Source organism: Phaethon lepturus, unplaced genomic scaffold, assembly GCF_000687285.1.
Source record: "Phaethon lepturus isolate BGI_N335 unplaced genomic scaffold, ASM68728v1 scaffold45015, whole genome shotgun sequence".
Lineage (NCBI taxonomy): Eukaryota > Metazoa > Chordata > Aves > Phaethontiformes > Phaethontidae > Phaethon > Phaethon lepturus.
The window spans coordinates 5,480-24,559 of NW_010540647.1; the positions used below are offsets into that span (position 1 = coordinate 5,480).

A 19,080-nucleotide genomic window follows, 5' to 3' on the forward strand; every position below is an offset into this window, starting at 1 on the left:
CAATTCTGAATAAGCATGGCAGTTTGAAAAAAGTATTCATTGTTTAAACGTGCTTTAGTGTGAATTTGGTTTTACTCTGTAGTACTGCCCTTAGGAGTTCACTGAACTTGACAGTACACTTTAATGTTTGCCGTTAACTCTGAATTAATGGAACCTCTGTATAATATAACAGTATACTACTGTCAACGTACAACAAATGTCTTCGCCCAGCAACACTGAAAGATGCAGTCCAATAGCTATTTCTTCAGGGAAAAAAAGTCACTGGGATTAAAAATAACATGCTAAATTTACATGTTTGTCCTTAGGTGCCATTTTAGAAGAATAGCCTCTGACCAAGAATAAAAATTGTTGTCGGAATAATATGCGAACAGGTAATTTCTTCCAAGTCTTTACTTGGATGTGTATACCTATATTATTTGAATTCATTAAAATTGCATTGATTTTGACAGCTGCCATTGGGATTGTCACAATTGCTCCAAGGGCTGTCTTCACTTACTAGTCAGCGAAATAAAGTTCACCAGTAGTGGTACACATTCTCTAAGGAGATGATTGCTTTGATCAGCCCTAATATTTCACAGTTTGTGATCGGTTAGTATACAGTCCCAAGTTGCTCATAAGTGAGGAAGCATGCATCAGCCCCTTTATCTTCAGTCAACATTTCCCACTCCTCCTCCTTCCCTTTTTGGTTTTAGCAGACTTCAGGATTAGACGGTCTGTAGTATTTTAGCCTCTGCACTAGGCAAGACAGCTGAGTCAACGTGTGGATTAGCAAGGCTGGCTTGGTTCTTTGGGGGTTAAGGTGGTGTTGAGCCTTTATTTGTTTTTCTTTTTAATAGATAGGACAGTCAGGTTACAAAAGTTTAAATGCAAGCAGACAAGATAGTTTAGGGACAGGTTTTCATGCATGTCCTCAAAAAGAATAATTGAGAATCCGTGTATTTAGAGGCTGCTATTACCTCTGCCAGTTTTAATTATTCAGAGTCTAACGTCAGAAAGAGCAATCTCGTTTCATTCCTCTTCACTTTTCCTCCCACCAAAACCTGACTTATTTTAAAAGTAACTTATGTTTCCCCCTTCTCTATTTAGTCTCTCACATCGAAGGATATAGCAAAGTACATATATACACACATATATAAAATGTAGAACATATGTTGATAGAGTTTCTGCAGTTGTATTAATTAAAAAGCTAAATCTTTTGTATTTTTTTTTAATTGCCCATTGTCACTTGACTTGTTAAGCTTTTCTATCTCGATTATGGTAGTCTGAATGTAGCATACATTTGACTTCCAAAGCATACAATTTGCATCTTCAGATTAATATAATGTATTGACTTGCCTCATGAAAAATTATAACACATTCACCAATGCTGATGTAATTGGGTTTTGGCTCGTATGGGAACCCCTCATGATTCTCTAGTATACTCTTCTGCATCACTGACTATAAATGTAAAGGGATAAACTGTTGCTTTCATGCTTTCCTGAAAATAATACAGAGCTGTAGCTTTCAAATTTGATCCAAGCTAGTGCATTTCAGGGGTACAGAGTACGGTAACGTAAATTTTTGTATTGTAGCAAAGCCCACTACTACTAGTAACTAATAATGTTTTTTTTGGTGTTAAAGCATCCTGAATTTTCTTTTATTCTCTTTCATAATTCTGTCATCTACTTTATACTAAAAGTACTAGAGTAATACAGTAAGTAGCAGCAAAGTATTAATACACAAAATTAATGGAATTAATGAAGAGTACAATTGGATGGAAAATGGGGCATCTGATCTACATGGACATAGAGGTTTCTTCAAGTATCTCATCACCGGTAAAATTAAGGTTACCATTTTTCCCTTAGCGCTGGAAAGAAGTCTCGCTCTAGAAAGAAATAACCTATAGAGAAATTGTCCATAATTACAATCAAAAAGGTTTCAGAGGCTTCCTAGGCACTTTTTGTTCTCTCTCTGCACTCTCTCACTTTTCCTCTAATAGGCCTCAGACAGAGTGCCTGAGGTATTTTGCTAGAACAGAAATGTCTAGTTGGGCTGCAGCTGGTCCTTAATACACAGATCACACCGTAACAGAATCATTCTCCCAAATGTTCTGAGACCTTAATGACTTGAGGTATTTCGTTTTCTTCAGTACTCTACCACTATGCCAGTATGAGACAGGCCTATTTCCGCATAAAGATGAAGAAATAGAACCATAAGGGAGGATTTCAAGGAGGTTAACAAGTTCTCCTTAATTCTCATGAGAATTTCTTTGAAGGCTTTCCATGAGCTGTCTAAAGGGATTTTTCTGTGGGCCTTACTTTCTATCATTTCACTTTTCCATCTGGTAGAATTTCAACAACACTTAACTCCCTCAGATACTTAATAGAGTTGAGAGCATGTCAACGTCAAGAGTTTTGCTTTTTCCCCTCTTGATTCTTAGAATTGTGTAGATATCCTGATACACTGTTAATGTAATCAATATCCTCTCTTCATTTAAGGAAGGATGTAGCCTTCAATTTAATTACAGTCACAGAAGTTCCACTGTTGTGTTTGAATAGACTAAAATAAAATAATTTGTAGCTCTTGTTTAAAAACCTGCTTGGGTTTTTTTCTGTCACCATTTTATCCCTATTGCAATTATACTGTTACCCATGTAAAATAATTTTAAAAGTCTTTTAACAGTGAACTTGCAGTAAATGAATTGCCAGTAGAGAAGCACAGAAAGCTTCAGAGTTAAAACAAGTTTCCATTCATCTTCTAACACGGTAGGGCAGAACACATGTCTGTTATGCCCCATCCTGAGCCAACGCAAGAAGGTCAAACATGAACAATCTTTCCAGCCTTACCTCCCCCCTTCTCCAGCTCCCTAATTTATCTGCACACCTGCAAAAAGAGTCCAGTTACCATTTGGATCCTAGCACTTTGGCAACACAAACATGAAACTGAATTCCTGTTGAGCTCTGTAGTATAACTGCCTTCATCTTAAAATAACTTACTCACACTCCTACGTCAATATGCCGTCATAGAAATGGAAGAACATATGAGGATTGGAGAGAGTGGAATTACTAGAGAGGGTCTGGAAGACAGCAGGATGCACAGTGTTTTTGTTGCACAGCGTTAGAAGTAGCTAAGCTTTCCTGCTACTCTTAGAAAAGTCAGGTTTATTTTACACACAAAGCTGTAAAATCTACCCTTAGGGTAGAACGTCTTAGGGCCACACTTCTCACTTTTTTTCTGCAGGAATAAAGGGGAACCCTAACTCTTTTTCCCAAAGGTCACACAAGAAAATGAAAATCTTGACTCCTCTTAAACAACACTAAATCTTGTATAGAACACATCTTCTATACATAAATGGTGAGACAGCAGAATTCTTGTTTTCAGAACTTCTGGGAGAAGTAACAGGAAAAACAACACCTAAAGTGTGAGGTAACACAGGATTCTCACACTTGTGATGTCAGAAGACTGCTCTTTTTTTTTTTTTTTGATTGAGATATTGTGGTTTCATAAGATTGAAGAGAGATATAAAAATATATATGCATATAGAGTTACTGATGCATCATAAATATATGCAGTCCAACTTCCAAAGTTAGACTGCTTTCAAAAAGAAAGCAGTCAATGGTACAGTTAGATACTCTATTTAGGCATAAAATAGACAACTGCTGCTATGAGTGCCAACATTAGTATCCTGTATTTGAGGTTTTATTAGAATGCCTAATTGCGTTTAAAACACTAACAATTCATATAAGAAGCCTACTGAGTTAGAAAAAAGCCTTTTTGAGATCTGTGGAAATCGCATTGTAACAGGCAGTCTTCTAGAGAAAAGGTGCCTCATAGGTTGCTCCTCCACTGGTTGTTAAAAATTGGGGTGGGAAAACCTGGCGGTGTCCAGCTGCGCTATGATTCTGCTCTGAATACAGCCTGAAGCAGTCTCAGAGAGTGTTCTGGTTCACACCTGAGACTATTCTGGGTTTATCTGTACTGACTCCGATTCTCTCACAGAAGCTAGTTAAGCTACAGATAGTTTGTGCCACTGGGACAGGACAAACCAGACTTCGTACAGGTCATCATGTGAATCACTGTACTCAGTACGGTTTGTGGTCGTGAAAGGCAAGTGAACTAACAGAGAACTCAGAATTTCCTCCCTGCAAGAGCAATTTTGCATTTATTCATATGGTTTAGGTGCTTTACATCTGATATGTTGATAAATTTACAATCTTTTTGCATATTGTTACATGAAACAATTCTGCAAGATAGACAGTGCTCTATGTTGCTGCCTAGAAGGCAAGACTGATACCTTATTTGTTCATAAGGTGGTTTTGTTTGTGGGTGTTTTTTTGGTTTTTTGAGGGTTTGGGGTTTTTGGGGGGGGAAGGGGGGTGGTTTTTTTTTAAGGAAGCTACCCCCACTCCCCAAAAGTATAATTAAGATCTCTTTTTATTGATAAAAATACAGAAGTCTCTTATTTTTCTGTGTTTGTTTTGGTTTTATTTTTAAGATCATGAAGAACTCTGTGGCACCAGTTATGGATCTTTTTGTCTAAATGGAGGGATTTGTTATATGATTCCTACTGTATCCAGTCCATTCTGCAGGTCAGTGAAACTAAAGTTGGTGTGTTTAAGTACTGGACAGTAGCTGTCTAAAGACTATTTCTCCATGTTGCTTCTTCAAGAAATTACTGTTAAAATGTTACATAAAAGAAGACACTTATTACCTATGGCTATTCCAAATTCAGTAATTCATGCTCAAATTACTTATCTAGCTTGCAGAGACATGACAATATGAGAAAAATATACGTATATACTTGGTGTATAACTTGTTTGACAGGAGCGACAGTACTCAGTTACATATGCATTCAGGATTATATCTATATTTAGAGCCATATTTCCTCCCCTCATTACAGTACAGAAAGGAAAAAAATACCCTTTGCCTCATGGAGTGTAGACTGTAGGAAAGGCACGCAGAAAAGCAAAGACATTCCCAGTTTTTCTTCCAGATGAATTATATTGCAAAAGTTCTGGTAACATAAAATGGCCTGACCTGAACAAAATGAGGCGGCGCACAAAAGAATATAATCTTTTAAGGAGGAAAAAAGAGCATAACTCAAGACTTACTATGTTCTCTCAGTCTCACTGAAGTACTCGAAGGGCAGCTTTACAGTGACAGCCAAAGACCACTTGATAAAGAAACATCAAGGCAGCAAATATAGGTACTTCTTACACCATTCGTTTATGGGACCATTCTTCTTTTTGAAGCCCATGTGGCACACTGGAAAAGAAGCACTTCCTGGTTTTGCATGTGGATATGTTTCCTGCATAATACAGCCCCATCCTTTTATTTTCTCATTTACCAAGATGTAAGATGATGACAAATAAAATTCTAATTTTTCATGGTTCTGCATTTACTAATTCTGAGCTATCATTGGTCAAAACAAACTACAGTCAATTTAATGGGTTTACTTAATATAGTAATAAGCGTTCAAACACCTATTACATACACTTAAGGGTATTACCTTTTTTTCTTCCATGGCAGTGTCTGCTCCCTCTTCAGTCTTGAGCTATAACTGACAATAACTGTATGAAACAGTTGAAGGAGGAAACAAATTTTTTTCTAAGTTTCCTAATTAAAGTATTTCTTTTCTTTGGGACAGTTCAATTTAAACATTTAAACTCAAGCATGTAAACTCATCTAGTAGATGAGGAGAAAAAGAGGCAATTTTGTGGTAAATGCTGATTGAAAAATACACACAGCATATCACTGTCATTAAGCATGTTGTTCAATATCATACAATGAATCAGATCCAGAAGTAAGGATAAAGCTCGTAAGCGCTGTATGATGATGATGATTTATTTTAACTGCTAAACCTTGCAAGCTTATGTGATGTAAAAGGAATACTATACACACAAAAAGTAAACCATGTGGAGATACGCATGATTTTTTTCTAGAAGGAATCCCATATTACTGATATTAAAATACTTAAATCAAAAAAGAATGGTTAGACTAAACAGCGTCATTTACACAATTTCCAAGCACCCTCTTAAATATTGCTAGACTCTGCAACGAGGAAGGTGTATTTGATGCAATAACTGTAAATACAAAGTAACAAATACTCAGAACAATTCATTCTTCAGGAGCACAAACTAGTCAGCATAGATAATTTCCACTTTAGAAGGGCTCCAAATGAAGTCATTTGTAATTCAGGTACTAGAGGATTCTATAATCTGCTGAAGCAGAAAAGTAACATCTTAAGAACATTTCTGTTATACTCAGGCAATCTTATAGCATTTAAATGATCAAGTATTTTGCTTCTGTATCTAGTGGTTGATTATGAAGTTATACGGGTTTAAATAGAAGCATTCTATTTAAGCATGTCCTTATTCTAAGCATGTTCCTTAATCAGTCAGAGAAGGCTAATTATAGATGAGAAAGGTTTTGTTTACACACAGATATCTCAGTAATCAGCAGTGATGTGAATAGAAACAACAGAAAAAATGCATCACTATTCAGCAGAATTCAGAAAAATACTTGGTGCTTTAGAACTTCAAGACCGGCATCATCACACAGTTGCGCAAAGTTTCTTTGATGCAGGTTTCTGCCAAATCCCACGTAAAGCTTCCAAGTGTTCTCAAATGATCATCTCCCACAAATAGAAAAACTGAATCAATTTTAGAATCAAAGGCTGAACTATCGCTAGTACAGCACCAATTAAAAGGGGGAAATGGAGCAAGAACAGACTAACAAATGGTAAAAATACCTTAAAACACATTTGCCTTGATATGCTGCTTATTTACACAAATGTGTTGTGCTAAACGTAGTCCAGACTACCTGATGCAACATTGTTGGAAGTAATTTCACAATGTATCTAGGAAAATTGCATCATTCTTTAGAAATACGTATTTTGTAGGCTGAATTAAGAGCCACTGTTTACTTTCAGAATTTCTGTTATTTTTACCATTCAGAAGTGGATATATATACACAGTAGAGACTTAATAGAAACAAAACATTCGTTGGCCCCCCTCCCCTATGCCACGTTCGCAGATTTTAAATACAGCTGATGCGTGTCAAAACATGAAGTTGCTCAGCTGCCATCTTCCCTCATTTCTTTCCTAACAATGAGTTAATGTTCTCAGCAGCACAAGGCACACCTGTCACCATAAACAAGATAAGCTTCAAACTCAGGAATGCTCAAATGCACTAAACAAATATGCAGCTGGACGGAGAAGGATGGAAAAGCAGCTGCCTCAGGTGTATCATACAACATGAGGCTGAAAGCCATTTGCCTCAGCACCTGATGTGCAGCTGTCCCATAATCATTAATTAATGCAGTGCAGAATTAAGTGAAGATTTGCTTGTCTAAGGGGAAGCTCTGGTATTTCTGTTTTATCTTACGCATAGCAGATTTCTGAGAGGCTCTTTTCTGCATGTCAGACAAAATACAGATGGCATAAGACCACATGCAGCTCCTCTGCTTCTGAGGGCACTACACACGGAAATTAGTAGTGAATGCTCTCCTTTTGAGGAAGGGATTGTACTCTGCGGAGGGCAGCGCGTTCAGGCCAGGTACTGCACGGGACAGCGGCAGACCTTAGAAATCTCCTCCCTGAAGTTCCTGTGTATGGTTAAAGGATGCCTCTACTTTCCCCTTCCTTTGCTTCTACCCTAATCCAATCTCTCTCCCACCTTTTCTATACTAATCCAACAAGTCCCGTGCAAATTCTTCTACCACCTTCTGTATACCACATCCTTGTCTGGCTCCTTCTCTGAGATGAGTCCTTCATTCTCTTTTTCAATTGTCCCCATGAGTGATATACTTGCTGTGCCGTAAGCCTTCTGAGTGTACACACTGCAAGTTGCCAGTGAAGGGCTGGGCTTCCCACGCACCTGAGCTTTTCTTCTTTCTCCGCCTCCAAAACTACACTTTCACATACCCCAGGCTCTTCTGAAAACAAAGTGTCCAGTTAGTATTTTTCAGTCCTGCTTTTAGCTTGAAAGGTAGGAACTAAAGTTAGAATATACACGAAAAGTATAGTCCAAAAAAGTCAATAATTAAATTTATGTTTAATGGGACATAAAATATAAAATACAGCATTATCTTATTTGTTTGAAAAGCATTAGTGATCAGAATTAATATCGCAGCCAGATGTGGTAAAGCTTGCCATATAAACACATAGCTAAGGGAGTTCTAGGGGAAAATGACCCATTCTTTCAACCTCTCTCCAGTAGCAGCAAGGGTTTTATTTTACTCTCTGTGTGTATGAATATAGCTTCAGAGTAACAGTGTTGAAACTCCTCTGAACACAAAACTTTTTAAAAAGCTGCTTAAGGCTTCCAATTAACTTTGCCATTGCTTATTCACTTTGGCTTTAAATTCTTTTTCATATTTACTAGATGCCCTTATAGTGTATGGGTTAGGACAACTTTTAGGAGCCTGCTACAGACTGAAGATTATGGTGATTTTGAAGCTGTCAGCCACGTAACCTGAATTGCATTGACAAGCAGATAATGTTTCAGCTGTCTTTTTCTGCTTAGAGCTTTGCATTTACAGGCAAGTCATTTTTATACCATTCAGGTTTTTCCTCACTAAAGGAAAACTAAAGTCAAGACTCTTATAGTATAATACTAGACAATGGGAGTCTGTGCATATTAGACTCAAATCCTACTTCCATTTTTAAAGTCTGTCAGAGGCTTGCTTATGTCACCCACCTTAAGAGTCTGGAAGAAGAAGAAACCTTACCTTCTTACCTAAATCAGACAGGCAGTGGATCACTTGCACTGTCTCATGAATTGCACCTGCAAACGAGACAGCAGCGATGCCTTGTGTTTTCGGAGGGCTGTTACACTTACATTTCAGTTACTGATCACATTGCAAAGGATCAATATAATCGCAGACCCTCTGGTCATGTCCTGACATCTTACCCAGTGCAGTCTATTTCCTTCCACCTTGTACTGATGCTGATATTGGTACTTTTGATTAACAGCCTGTGTTGAAAGATTCTCTGGATTTCTTTACATACACTATGTTAGTGCTTTGTCTCCAGCACAGCTCCTGTAGCAAGTGTGTATACAACAGTTAAGGCTGGCGCATCGTATCTGACAAGAGGTGTGGGCGAGTCTGCCTGCGTGTGCAGGCATCCAGGGAAGCAGAAATCTGGATGCTATCTGAAAATGGGAGTTGCTAGTCTCACAGCTTTTCCTCAAACACTTGAAGGCTGTTGTCTTTCAGCTCTGATTGAATTAGAAATTCTAATTTCTTAGAGGAGGAAAGATCTTTTTTCCATTTTAAAAATCAACTTTGGAATGCTACGTAGTAGGACCATTCAAAGCCAACGACAGCATGTGCTGAAACAGCAGGCTAACAGCACACGGATGATGTTGTTCAACAGCAACACCTGGCCTAGTGACCACAAGACTTAATTAGCATCACTCCCTCTTACTACAGCCTAGAAGCAGGCTTTTCTCTCTTTTGCGCTCATTCATTGAAGTGCAGAAGCACAGTTGCCTGCCATGCTACCAACTGCAAGTGTGTCGTGCTTAATGTGTGCTCTGCTTTTAGGCATCCATTATAAACAAGATAAACTAAGAGCTGCTACTGACTTCTAAGATGTATATAGTGAGACTGACTACCTCTAGGAGACACTATACAGATACTACCAGTCTGCATTATGTTCTTAGCCCACGTGCTTGTGCGAGACTACTTCTCTGTCTTGCTTGCAGTCACTGTGTATGTAACTCCACTGAAATCGCTAGAGCTCTGCTAACGCAACAGGATAAGCAGATCTTCTGAGTTTCACTGCTAATTACTGAAATCTGCTTAGTTTCTTTCCCACCAGTTTTAGGAAAGGACCTCCAGTAGAAACCTTGCCCTCTTTTGGTTGTCTTAAAGCATCAGTTGCTTCTATATTTAACATAGTCCTTCACCTATTTGCACATCAGCACTGACGACTTCATAAAAGCTTGTGCAAGCCAATATTTGAACATCTAGATTTTCAGAAATGCCCGAACTGTAGCAGAGCCTGTTAGTAGGGTCACATTAGCTGTAATTTTGCTTATTTAAATGTAACCAAGAGATACCTAATTTTCCTGTTCCTGTGAAAACCTCCATTGTTTTTAGGTTATATGACAGTATTTTCTACATAGCATGGAATCACTTTCAGCCAGCGTGTCAACAGGTCAGCCTAGAGAAAGGGATGGGTAGCTTTGTAATCCCTAATCCATGGCATACAGTTAAACAGATACTATCGAACTGGCAAGTCATGGAAAACATGTTTCTAAAACTTGGTTTTGGTACATCCAGGAAGAATTAATAGGTTCAGCATCCAGGATGTTTAAGTTTTGTATGTGCTTTTTTAGTGTAGGTCTTCCTCCCTTTGCTATAACCTTGGGTTCATATTGGCTATCGTTTTCCCCTGACAGTCTTAGGCCTTCTGGCTCGTTTCCCTCTTGAAGATTTACCACCACCTTAAGCATCTGGTTCTGTTTTCGATTTAGTAGAAAATGGCTACAATCTCGTGAGTCTGCTACAATGTCATCACATTCAAAATTTTTTTCCCAGGGTCTTTGGCAGAACATGAATATGGCTTCCGTTCATGCCAACTCACTCCACAGTACCGCAGCAGTTCTCTAACCCTAGCCTTTTACCTAATCCTATACGCAAATCTCTTCAGCTAAAAGGACTGTCTTTTCTTCCTCCTGCTTCATTTTTCTCTTTAGGCTACTGACTTAATCCCTTTACACTCATTCTCTAGAACTTTTCCATGAGCCTTAATTTGATGCCAAAACCTATTTAATTTTTCCTCCTGTATCATTTTAGCCTTGCATTATTCTCCAGTTTTCACTGGTATTCAAAAATGCTTCTATGAATTTTATATTCCATTTTCTATCCCTGTTACTCTATTCAGCTCTCCAAAGCATTTCTCTCTCACTTGCTAGAGAACAATGCCCCACTCAAACTACACTTCTGTTCTTAAAGGATTCTACAGTATTTCAGAAGTAGGCCACTGAAATGCCACTCTACTTACAGTAAATATCTGGAACATTATCTGAAGCAATCAGAGCAGTCTGCCTATCCTGCCTTCTCCTGGCAGTCAAATATAGTAACTTTACAAAGTCTCATGCTGTACTTAGGAAACGGTGGCTGTTTCATCAGTTGCACAGCTTTAATATATGATGGTAATTAAATTTTTTTCTAGCGTCTAAATCTTCTAATTTATTTCCACAGGCAAAAAATTAAAAGGAATGGTAGTAATTCTTTGTGTAATAGTTTAGACCAGTAGTACTGAAATAGTGGTCCATAGTCTACAGACGGCGGTGCTGGGCATCACATCAGGTGTGCATGGTGGTATGCTCACAGTGATCCATTTGTCTTAGGCTAGACATCTTTCTTTTTTGGCAGTTCCTCCCCACTCCACCTTCTTATCCCTCATCTGAAATTATACCTTGCAGCTGCCAATGGCCATTGAGAACTTCAAGTATGCTATGGAGTTCAGCCCATTTTTCTCAGCTGGAGCCTGAAATTGCTTATGTCACAGATTATTACGACTTCAGTGCCAGAAATAGCAAGAAGGAGCAAGATCCTTAGTAGTACAAATAGAGAGAAGCAAATTTACATACATAAAAGATGCATGCAGAATGCAGTTATTGAATGAAGTGCTTTCCATTTTCTGTAACTTAAGAAACTTAACTTCTGTAACTCTAAGAAACTTAGTAGAATAAGTGCAAAATGTAAGACAAATTAAGATTAGTTTAGCTTCAACCTGTCTATTTTTGACTCTCTATGAATTACTAAGCCATTCATTTTAAAAAAAAATCATATTATTTTACCATGGTAAAATACCATATTCATTTTAATCCTTTCTTCAGAAGTTTTCAGAAGCTCAGTTACATAAAGTAAGCATAGAAGAGAAGACTTTTAGCTATGTCTGTCGAAGAGAGGGTCATTCACCAAGCATGTAACATGTTCTGGCATGAATTATTACACTGCATAAAGTACTTTTGCTATTTAAGGTGTACTGTGTCTCAATGAATTCCCATTTCCTTGATTTACTTTGTTGAAGAGCTAGTCCTATCAGCTAAGAAAGCTAGAAAGTTTCATGAAACGGGGGAAGCAAGCATGACTACTGTGTGTAAGATGAGAACCAGTGGGATGACACAGTTAACACTAAAGAGGTGGATTTAATTAATTAAATCTGCTGGTGGAGGAGGCATATTTAACTGCAAAGCACACCATTCTCAAGTATATTACTAATCCACTGAATGTATTAAGAAAGATACAGTTTAATGTAGAAAAGCAGTATGGCTCAGAATATAAGCCTGATGCCCAACATGCCAAATTCCCTCTGTTCCAGAAATAGGAGGTGAGTGGAAATTCTGTAAGTAAATTTTCTGTGAAGCAAACATAAACCCTGAATTATGCCATAACAAATTCTCTCCCCACTTAAGACCAAAAGAAGGCTGTGTGCTTTTCCTATTAGATGACAAGTTACTATCTAATCTGAATAAAACTTGGTTTCCTAGGTGTATTGAGAATTACACAGGAGCGCGTTGTGAGGAAGTTTTGCTGCCCAGCATCAAGTCCCAAACAAAAGGTGACCTGTTTGCAGCTTTCTTGGCTTCACTGCTTCTTCTAGGAGTTCTTGTAATTGGAGCATTCTACTTCCTTTGCAGGTAAAAGTGCTTCAGAGTGCTGAAGCTATTTAATCAAGTAGAAATTTCTTCTGGTAATCATGTACTAATTATTTGAATGTGAAATTATGTAATGAATTATCCATAAGGTTTGTATGGTTATTCAGCATAATTAATGTGCCTGTGTCAACTTGTTGCTTGTAATATTTTACTTCCTGGCTTATAGTTTTCTCCATGTCTTTTCTAAGCTATTACTTATAGTTGCTTTCTAAAAAAAAAAAAAAAAAAATTGCAGTACACCCATTTCTGAGAGTCTACCTAGAGTTAGTGCTAACATTTTAAAACATGAGTCAACCCTTATGTTGTCCAAAGTACCAATTTGCTTAGGGATCAGAAACTGTTCCACCGCAATGAATTGGCAGCCAAACCAACTGGTGCCGTTAGCTCCCAATTCCTTTACAACTCCTGGTTTACAAAGGAAAACTAAGGAGTTAATCAAATTCAAGAATAACCCCAGGTAGACCTTTATTAACTAACATCTACAACAAATCAGAGTGCTAACTCATTTATCCAGGATGATCCATGTTTGAGTAGCATGAAAATGTCAGTGCTAGACAGCAAATGCTGCAGGTTTGGTTTTAGTAGCATTTTAGGCATATCAGGACTTTGAATGAAAACATGTAAGTAGTTATTGGGATTAAGTAAACCAATCTATCTCATGCTGTAACACCAAATACATATACCAGTACACTTATACCAAACCCAAACAAACTTACTGTCTTCACTTTCTGCATTTATGTACAAGTCAACCTCCTATGTCCGTTCTTGTTTTTACAGTACGGCACTTATCTATAAGAGCTCATCTTGTCATATACTGTTAATATGTATTCATGCCTTTATAACACAACTTACTAGCCCTCCTTAGCCATCACAGACTTGCAGCTTCTTCCTTTTACTCTTACGCTGCATTTCTCCTTGGTTATGATGACCTAAGGTTTTCTTGCAATTCTGTTCTTTGCTCTCCCATAATCACGTTGCCAAATCAACCTCTCTGATCAGTGCCTTTCAATGAGTGACCTTTGGAATAGCTGGTCTAGTTTTACCTCAGCTGCTGTCATGGAAACCCACTGAATGCCAGTTTTTCCCATAGCTGAATATATTTAGAAGAGATAGAGAGCATTCAATAAAACAGTTTATATTAAAAAAACCTTGTTGTAGAGGATACGCCCCAACCTTAATCATTTTAGTTAAATCAGTCCTGTCTTAGAAATGCAATACCACAACAGTTCACTAAAGAACATTTGCAGATTACTATAAAGCTATCAGAATAGAACAGAGTTTTAACTAACTAAAGAAAAATTCATTCAAGTCTCATAGAGGTACGGAGAGTATTTCTTTAGAAGTAAAGCTTGTCTCCAAAAAGAGGGGGAAAAAAGTGTTCAGAGAACAGAGAATTCAGAGTAATCCATTAAAAGATCCCTTTCCTGTTGCATACAGTAAAATTAGGGGAAGGCTGCAGACACAATCTACTTGGTTTTATGGTCAGAGCCCTGCGTTGCAAAGTACAGAAGCTTAGAATAACAGCAATGCCAGGTCTGTGCAAGTCTTTTATCAGACAACTGCAAGATGAACCTCAACTACTCTATTTTTTTATAGGAAATCAGTTTGCTCAACCTTTACCTAACTGGCAGAACAAGTAGTAGGGCCTCTTTATTAGAAAAATAACAAGGGCAGTCACTCAGTCTTAACATAGTTGCCCTTACACCTAACTTACATACCAGACTACCGTGGGAAATCTCATAAAATCATGATCAAGTTCTTTAGTATAAAGAAAAGAATGTAACTGGCTAAAAATTGTCTTACCTTTACATTGCAGAGGTTGATGTAGCACAATCATCTTCTGCTAGAGAACTCATCTACAAAAGAAACACTTGACATCTAGAAGTCCTTATATCTTGACTGAAGTGACCAACATATAAGAGGACTGTCAAGTGGATACTTTAATTTACTCTTTTCAGCTGTATAAACAAGGATTATTGCTAGCAGCTGTCATTAATATTATTACAATTTTTTTTTTTCCAAATCTGATCTACCACCTGTATCATTAACATTCTGGAAGAGGGTGGAACTTGGGCTTGTAAGGGTTAGCTGAGAGTTTGCAGCATCCTTGACTTGTCCTCTGGACGGGATATATTAAAATGTTAAGAGAAATCTTGTGCTATCACATTTCCACTATTACACTTTATTAACAAGTATGTTTGATCCAGAATCAGAAAGCAGAGTTTTTCCCCCCCTTATTGTGTGTTAGTAAGAATTTCTGTGACTCTTTCAGCAAAGGGTTCTAGTCTGGTTTTCATATAAACAGTAATGCAATCTGGAGTGATACAGGAGATATTAACTGCAATTTAGGATACAGAAATTAAATGTGTAAAATTATACATCAGATCTTTTAGAATTTAGGAAATCAGTGCTCTATTTTCTTATCCCCGTCATCACTTGTACCCCCTTTCCTTTCCAAGTTTTGTTTCTCTCAGGCTGCTTGGGGCAGACTTCAGGACCAGGCACGTGCAGATGCATTTAACGCTCCCTATCAACAAATCCATTCAGCATACAAGGGTGGAGAGAAAGGATTTCATTGCTCTGCTTATTAAACCAAATCATAAGTAATGGTGAAAGTAAACCATAAAAGAAGAGGGCTGCATAGGGAAAGCTCTGGGTGAACAGTGAGAAATAATTATCCCTTTATATTTAGTTGAGTCATCACATTTTTATCAGCTGAGGATTTACTTTTTCCAGTCTGCCAAAAATCTGCTGTTAAGCTGATTTCATGCTGTATTTGATTACGTACTAGGATTCATGAAGGTGGTATGGCTGGGGAAAGCAAACCTACAAGGAGAAGGAGGAGAGAGAATCAAAGACAATGAAGAAACAGACAGTATTGGAAATGGCTACAGGGTGGGAATGATGGAAAGTAGAACAAAATAAAGATAGCGGAAAGGAACAGCAGAGAACGGAAGGAGGGAAGAGGGAGAAGTGATCAAGCACTGGTGATGAAAAAAAAGCGTCTCAGAACTGGACAAGATAAGTAGTAGTCTAGGGTTAAGCCTCCCACTGTTGCTGGAACATGCTGAAAGAAAGGCTGCTGTAGAGCTATCTTAGTGGTCTCAGGTTGATAGAATGTGATTATTTAGGCAGTAAAGTGAGTACCTTTAATTTACTTTCTGAAAAAGTGATGAGGAATGTTGTGGCAAAGAACAGACTATGCTTTTATATCTCCTCAAAGAGAAGTATTGCAAACAAATTTTATCTCATTTTGTAGGAATTCCTAAGAACAGTACTGTCCACACCCAAAATTAATGTGAAAACCAGTTCAGTACAGTAGCTTCCTATGTTATTTTATCCAGTTTTCTCCGGGACTGTGTGGTTTCATAGGCAATAAATGTCGCTTCTCTGTCAAAGGGGGCATCGTGATCTTTAAAAGGCATGCTCAGTTCTGTTTGCTACAATCCTGTAAAAGCTCAGCGCATAAAACTGTTGCTATTTCTAACTATTGGGATTCACTAGAAGATAGTGCCTCATGCCAACAATTGGATTTTAGCAAAGATAATAAAATATTGACTTTGTAAATATAAAACTTATCCATATGTATGTTTTTTAGATCAGAACTAGCTTTATGAAAGTGATTTGCTATTTAATTCTGAAAAAAAGTCCTGGAGTAGGCTTCTGTGCAGCTTTAGGCCCAGGAGCTGCTAGCAGAGTTGAGTGTATAGAGGTAGGGCAAATCCAAATCACCCTCTGCCGTGAAACACACGCGCACCCCCCCTGCCAACAAACGGTACTGATAAAGCCTATTGCTTTGACCTGGGGAAAAGAAGAAAGTGTGCAGAAATCCTTGCTATTACATTGTTCCTGAGGTAACAAATGGCATGTTTTACTACAACCAATTCACCTGTCAGTACAGGTCCATCTGGCCTTCTCTCTCCAGAAACATATTGTACAAGGGTTACTGGAAGAAGAATAAGAAAGGTAGCCAATTAGTACAGATTCTACAGAAGCCAGCTTTTATTTAAAAACAATATAGAGGCCCAAATGCCACACACACAGCTTAGAAGAATAGAGAAGACCCTAGGGAAAACTAAAATAAGTCTGCAGTTAATCGCCAAATTACCTGTAAGATAAGTGTGTATTGATGAACAGGAACTCAGCCAGCCAGAACAACAGGGTCTAGGAATAAAGCCATTTCAGCTGTCCAAGACAACAGACTTTGTGGAGGAGTTACATCACCACAGGACACAAACTGGACAGAAAGGAGAATAGCTCATGACTCTTCTCAAGTGAGCAGATGTCTAATTACTATTAAAAGAAAGGGAAAAAGACAGGAAGAGATCATCTCTGTTGTAAAAGATCTGCTTATCCTCAAGAAAGCGTGGAAAGTATTGCATTATTGACATTTCACTTCCAAATGCTGAGAGTTAACAGGAAATAAAATAATTTTGTGATATCCACTAATTGCTTAAATAAAGACCTGAGAAATGAGACAAACAGGAACATTAACTTCAGGAGAGAAGCCATGTAGTTCTGAGTGCTGTTCCTGCCTCTGATCTCTGCTATTCTCCCTCAGATACGTGCTTCTGAAAAATGTTAAGTATTAATTAGAAAGTAATTGCAGAAGATCCACGTCACTTTTTTCAGTGGAAGCACCATTCAATTAATTTGTCTCTTCTAAGAACTTCTTTCACTGGTAACTTTTTTCACTCTGTGGTTTGTTTGTTTTTTCTCCCTGTTATCTTTTTCTTGTTTCTTATGGTCAGGAAAGCGTCCCTTCCAAGGACAAGTTCTTCAGAGTGTGGTGCCAACCTGGTTGAGACTACAAGCAGCAATGGCTGCAACAGTGAGTGTATTTGAAGTAAAATGATTTGACTCCATTAAGGAAGGCAGGGGAGGAAGTTTTCTTTAACTAAAAGCATGTGTTTCATTTATTTTTCAGAAATAATAACAGAGTAAAGCATTAGAGTGGAAGAATGATGGGAAAACAACATGCAGAGCAACCCTAAAAATACAATAGTTGTAGAGGATGATGTGGTAAGCAAGATGAGAGAAGAAAGCAGACTGAAATAGGAGGCTTACTTACATGTTGGAGAAGACTGCAACTAAGACATAAAGAGAAACAGAGTTTCTATGTATTTTTAAAGGTATATCCAATTATACAGAAATCACTATAATCACTGTAACTTATGTTTGAATTTTGTCAGGTTTTTCATGACAAGTTACTGTTTTCAATAATGCACAGGTAGAAGCATGAGATAATTTTGATTTTTACTGCATGAGAAATATGAAATCATTTTTTTTCACTGCCCAGAGAATATGAGATAATCACAGTGTTTTTAGCATGAGGCAATACTATGAATTTTTGATACGAGTGTCCTTTTTTACAGGATTTCCCCAGAGGAGTCAAGGACTGTCTTGATTCAATAGTTTCAAAATTAATACCTGTGATACATGTACAGAATTTGGCTTGTTTCCGATACACTTACCAGATGTAAGGGAAAAAATGTACCTTTCTCCAGCTAATACTTTTTTTTTTTTTTAATAGTAAGACACATGAGGATGAGGTACCACTGCTAGTGTATTGGCCAGCTTCCTGGCACAAGATTGTAATTCAAATTAGGAGAAAATATTAAGAAGAGATTGGGAATGGTTAAAAGAAATGTACTAGGCAGAGTATTTACCCTTTGTCTGGTATACGTCCCTAATATTAAGCAAGACACCTTCCTTGATGGCTTTATTTTTGTCTTGCCGCCTTCTGAAAATCTCACTACTGAGGGAGATTTAAGCCCTACCTTAAATTTTCCAGTTCATAATGGAAGTCAGGAGTTCTATTCATCAGCTCCGTCCCTGACACAAAATACTATCCAGCTAGGTGTGTTGGCTGAACAAGTGCTGCCCTCTCTAAAGATTTATTTGTTTTATTCACATAACCATTTGTTGATCACACCAGTGTATTACATATCACTATCTAGTTCCTTACAGTATTTTCTTACTCAGACAAAGAGAGGCCAAATGACATGGTCCATCTCTCTTTCTGCCTTGACAACACAAAGAGACTGTCTGGTTAGTCAGAGGCATAGAAAATGTGAACTGAACAATTTTCTTCTCAACTCATTTCTAGCACTGGAGGCTGAAACCAGCAAACACCAGATATGTTTCCATAATGGCACATTACCTAGCAGCTCATTATATGGGATTTATAAAGTTGTATTGAAGAGAAAGTTAATTGAGAAAACTTCAGCAATCGAAAGGGAAGAAAATGCACAATGCAGATTTCTTTTCTCTGAAATAAAAAATCTTGAGGTGTATAAAAATACAGGTGCAAAGAAAATGTTGAATAAGCTTCTATTCCTAGGGTGTCTACTACATGCTCTAGTGTCAGAAAAAACAGTCTGTATTTTATATCAATGTAGACAAAAGTACAGCAAGATAGAG

At 37.7% G+C, this 19,080-nt stretch overlaps 1 protein-coding gene across 1 annotated transcript; it reads left to right on the forward strand.

Moving 5' to 3' along the window:
• The first annotated feature begins 361 nt into the window (after positions 1 to 361).
• On the forward strand, positions 362 to 17,601 carry NRG4 (neuregulin 4). The gene is made up of 5 exons (XM_010287498.1): positions 362 to 371; positions 4,475 to 4,568; positions 12,490 to 12,639; positions 17,409 to 17,488; positions 17,585 to 17,601. Exons 1-5 carry the CDS (start codon positions 362 to 364, stop codon positions 17,599 to 17,601), a joined length of 351 nt encoding a protein of 116 aa, XP_010285800.1.
• The last annotated feature ends 1,479 nt before the right edge of the window (positions 17,602 to 19,080 follow it).

What these genes read in the sequence shown, in the direction of transcription:
- NRG4 (XM_010287498.1), top strand. An exon ending in GTATCCAGTCCATTCTGCAG is followed by an intron (nt 4,569 to 12,489) that starts GTCAGTGAAACT and finishes TTGGTTTCCTAG; the next exon opens with GTGTATTGAGAATTACACAG. An exon ending in GCATTCTACTTCCTTTGCAG is followed by an intron (nt 12,640 to 17,408) that starts GTAAAAGTGCTT and finishes TCTTATGGTCAG; the next exon opens with GAAAGCGTCCCTTCCAAGGA.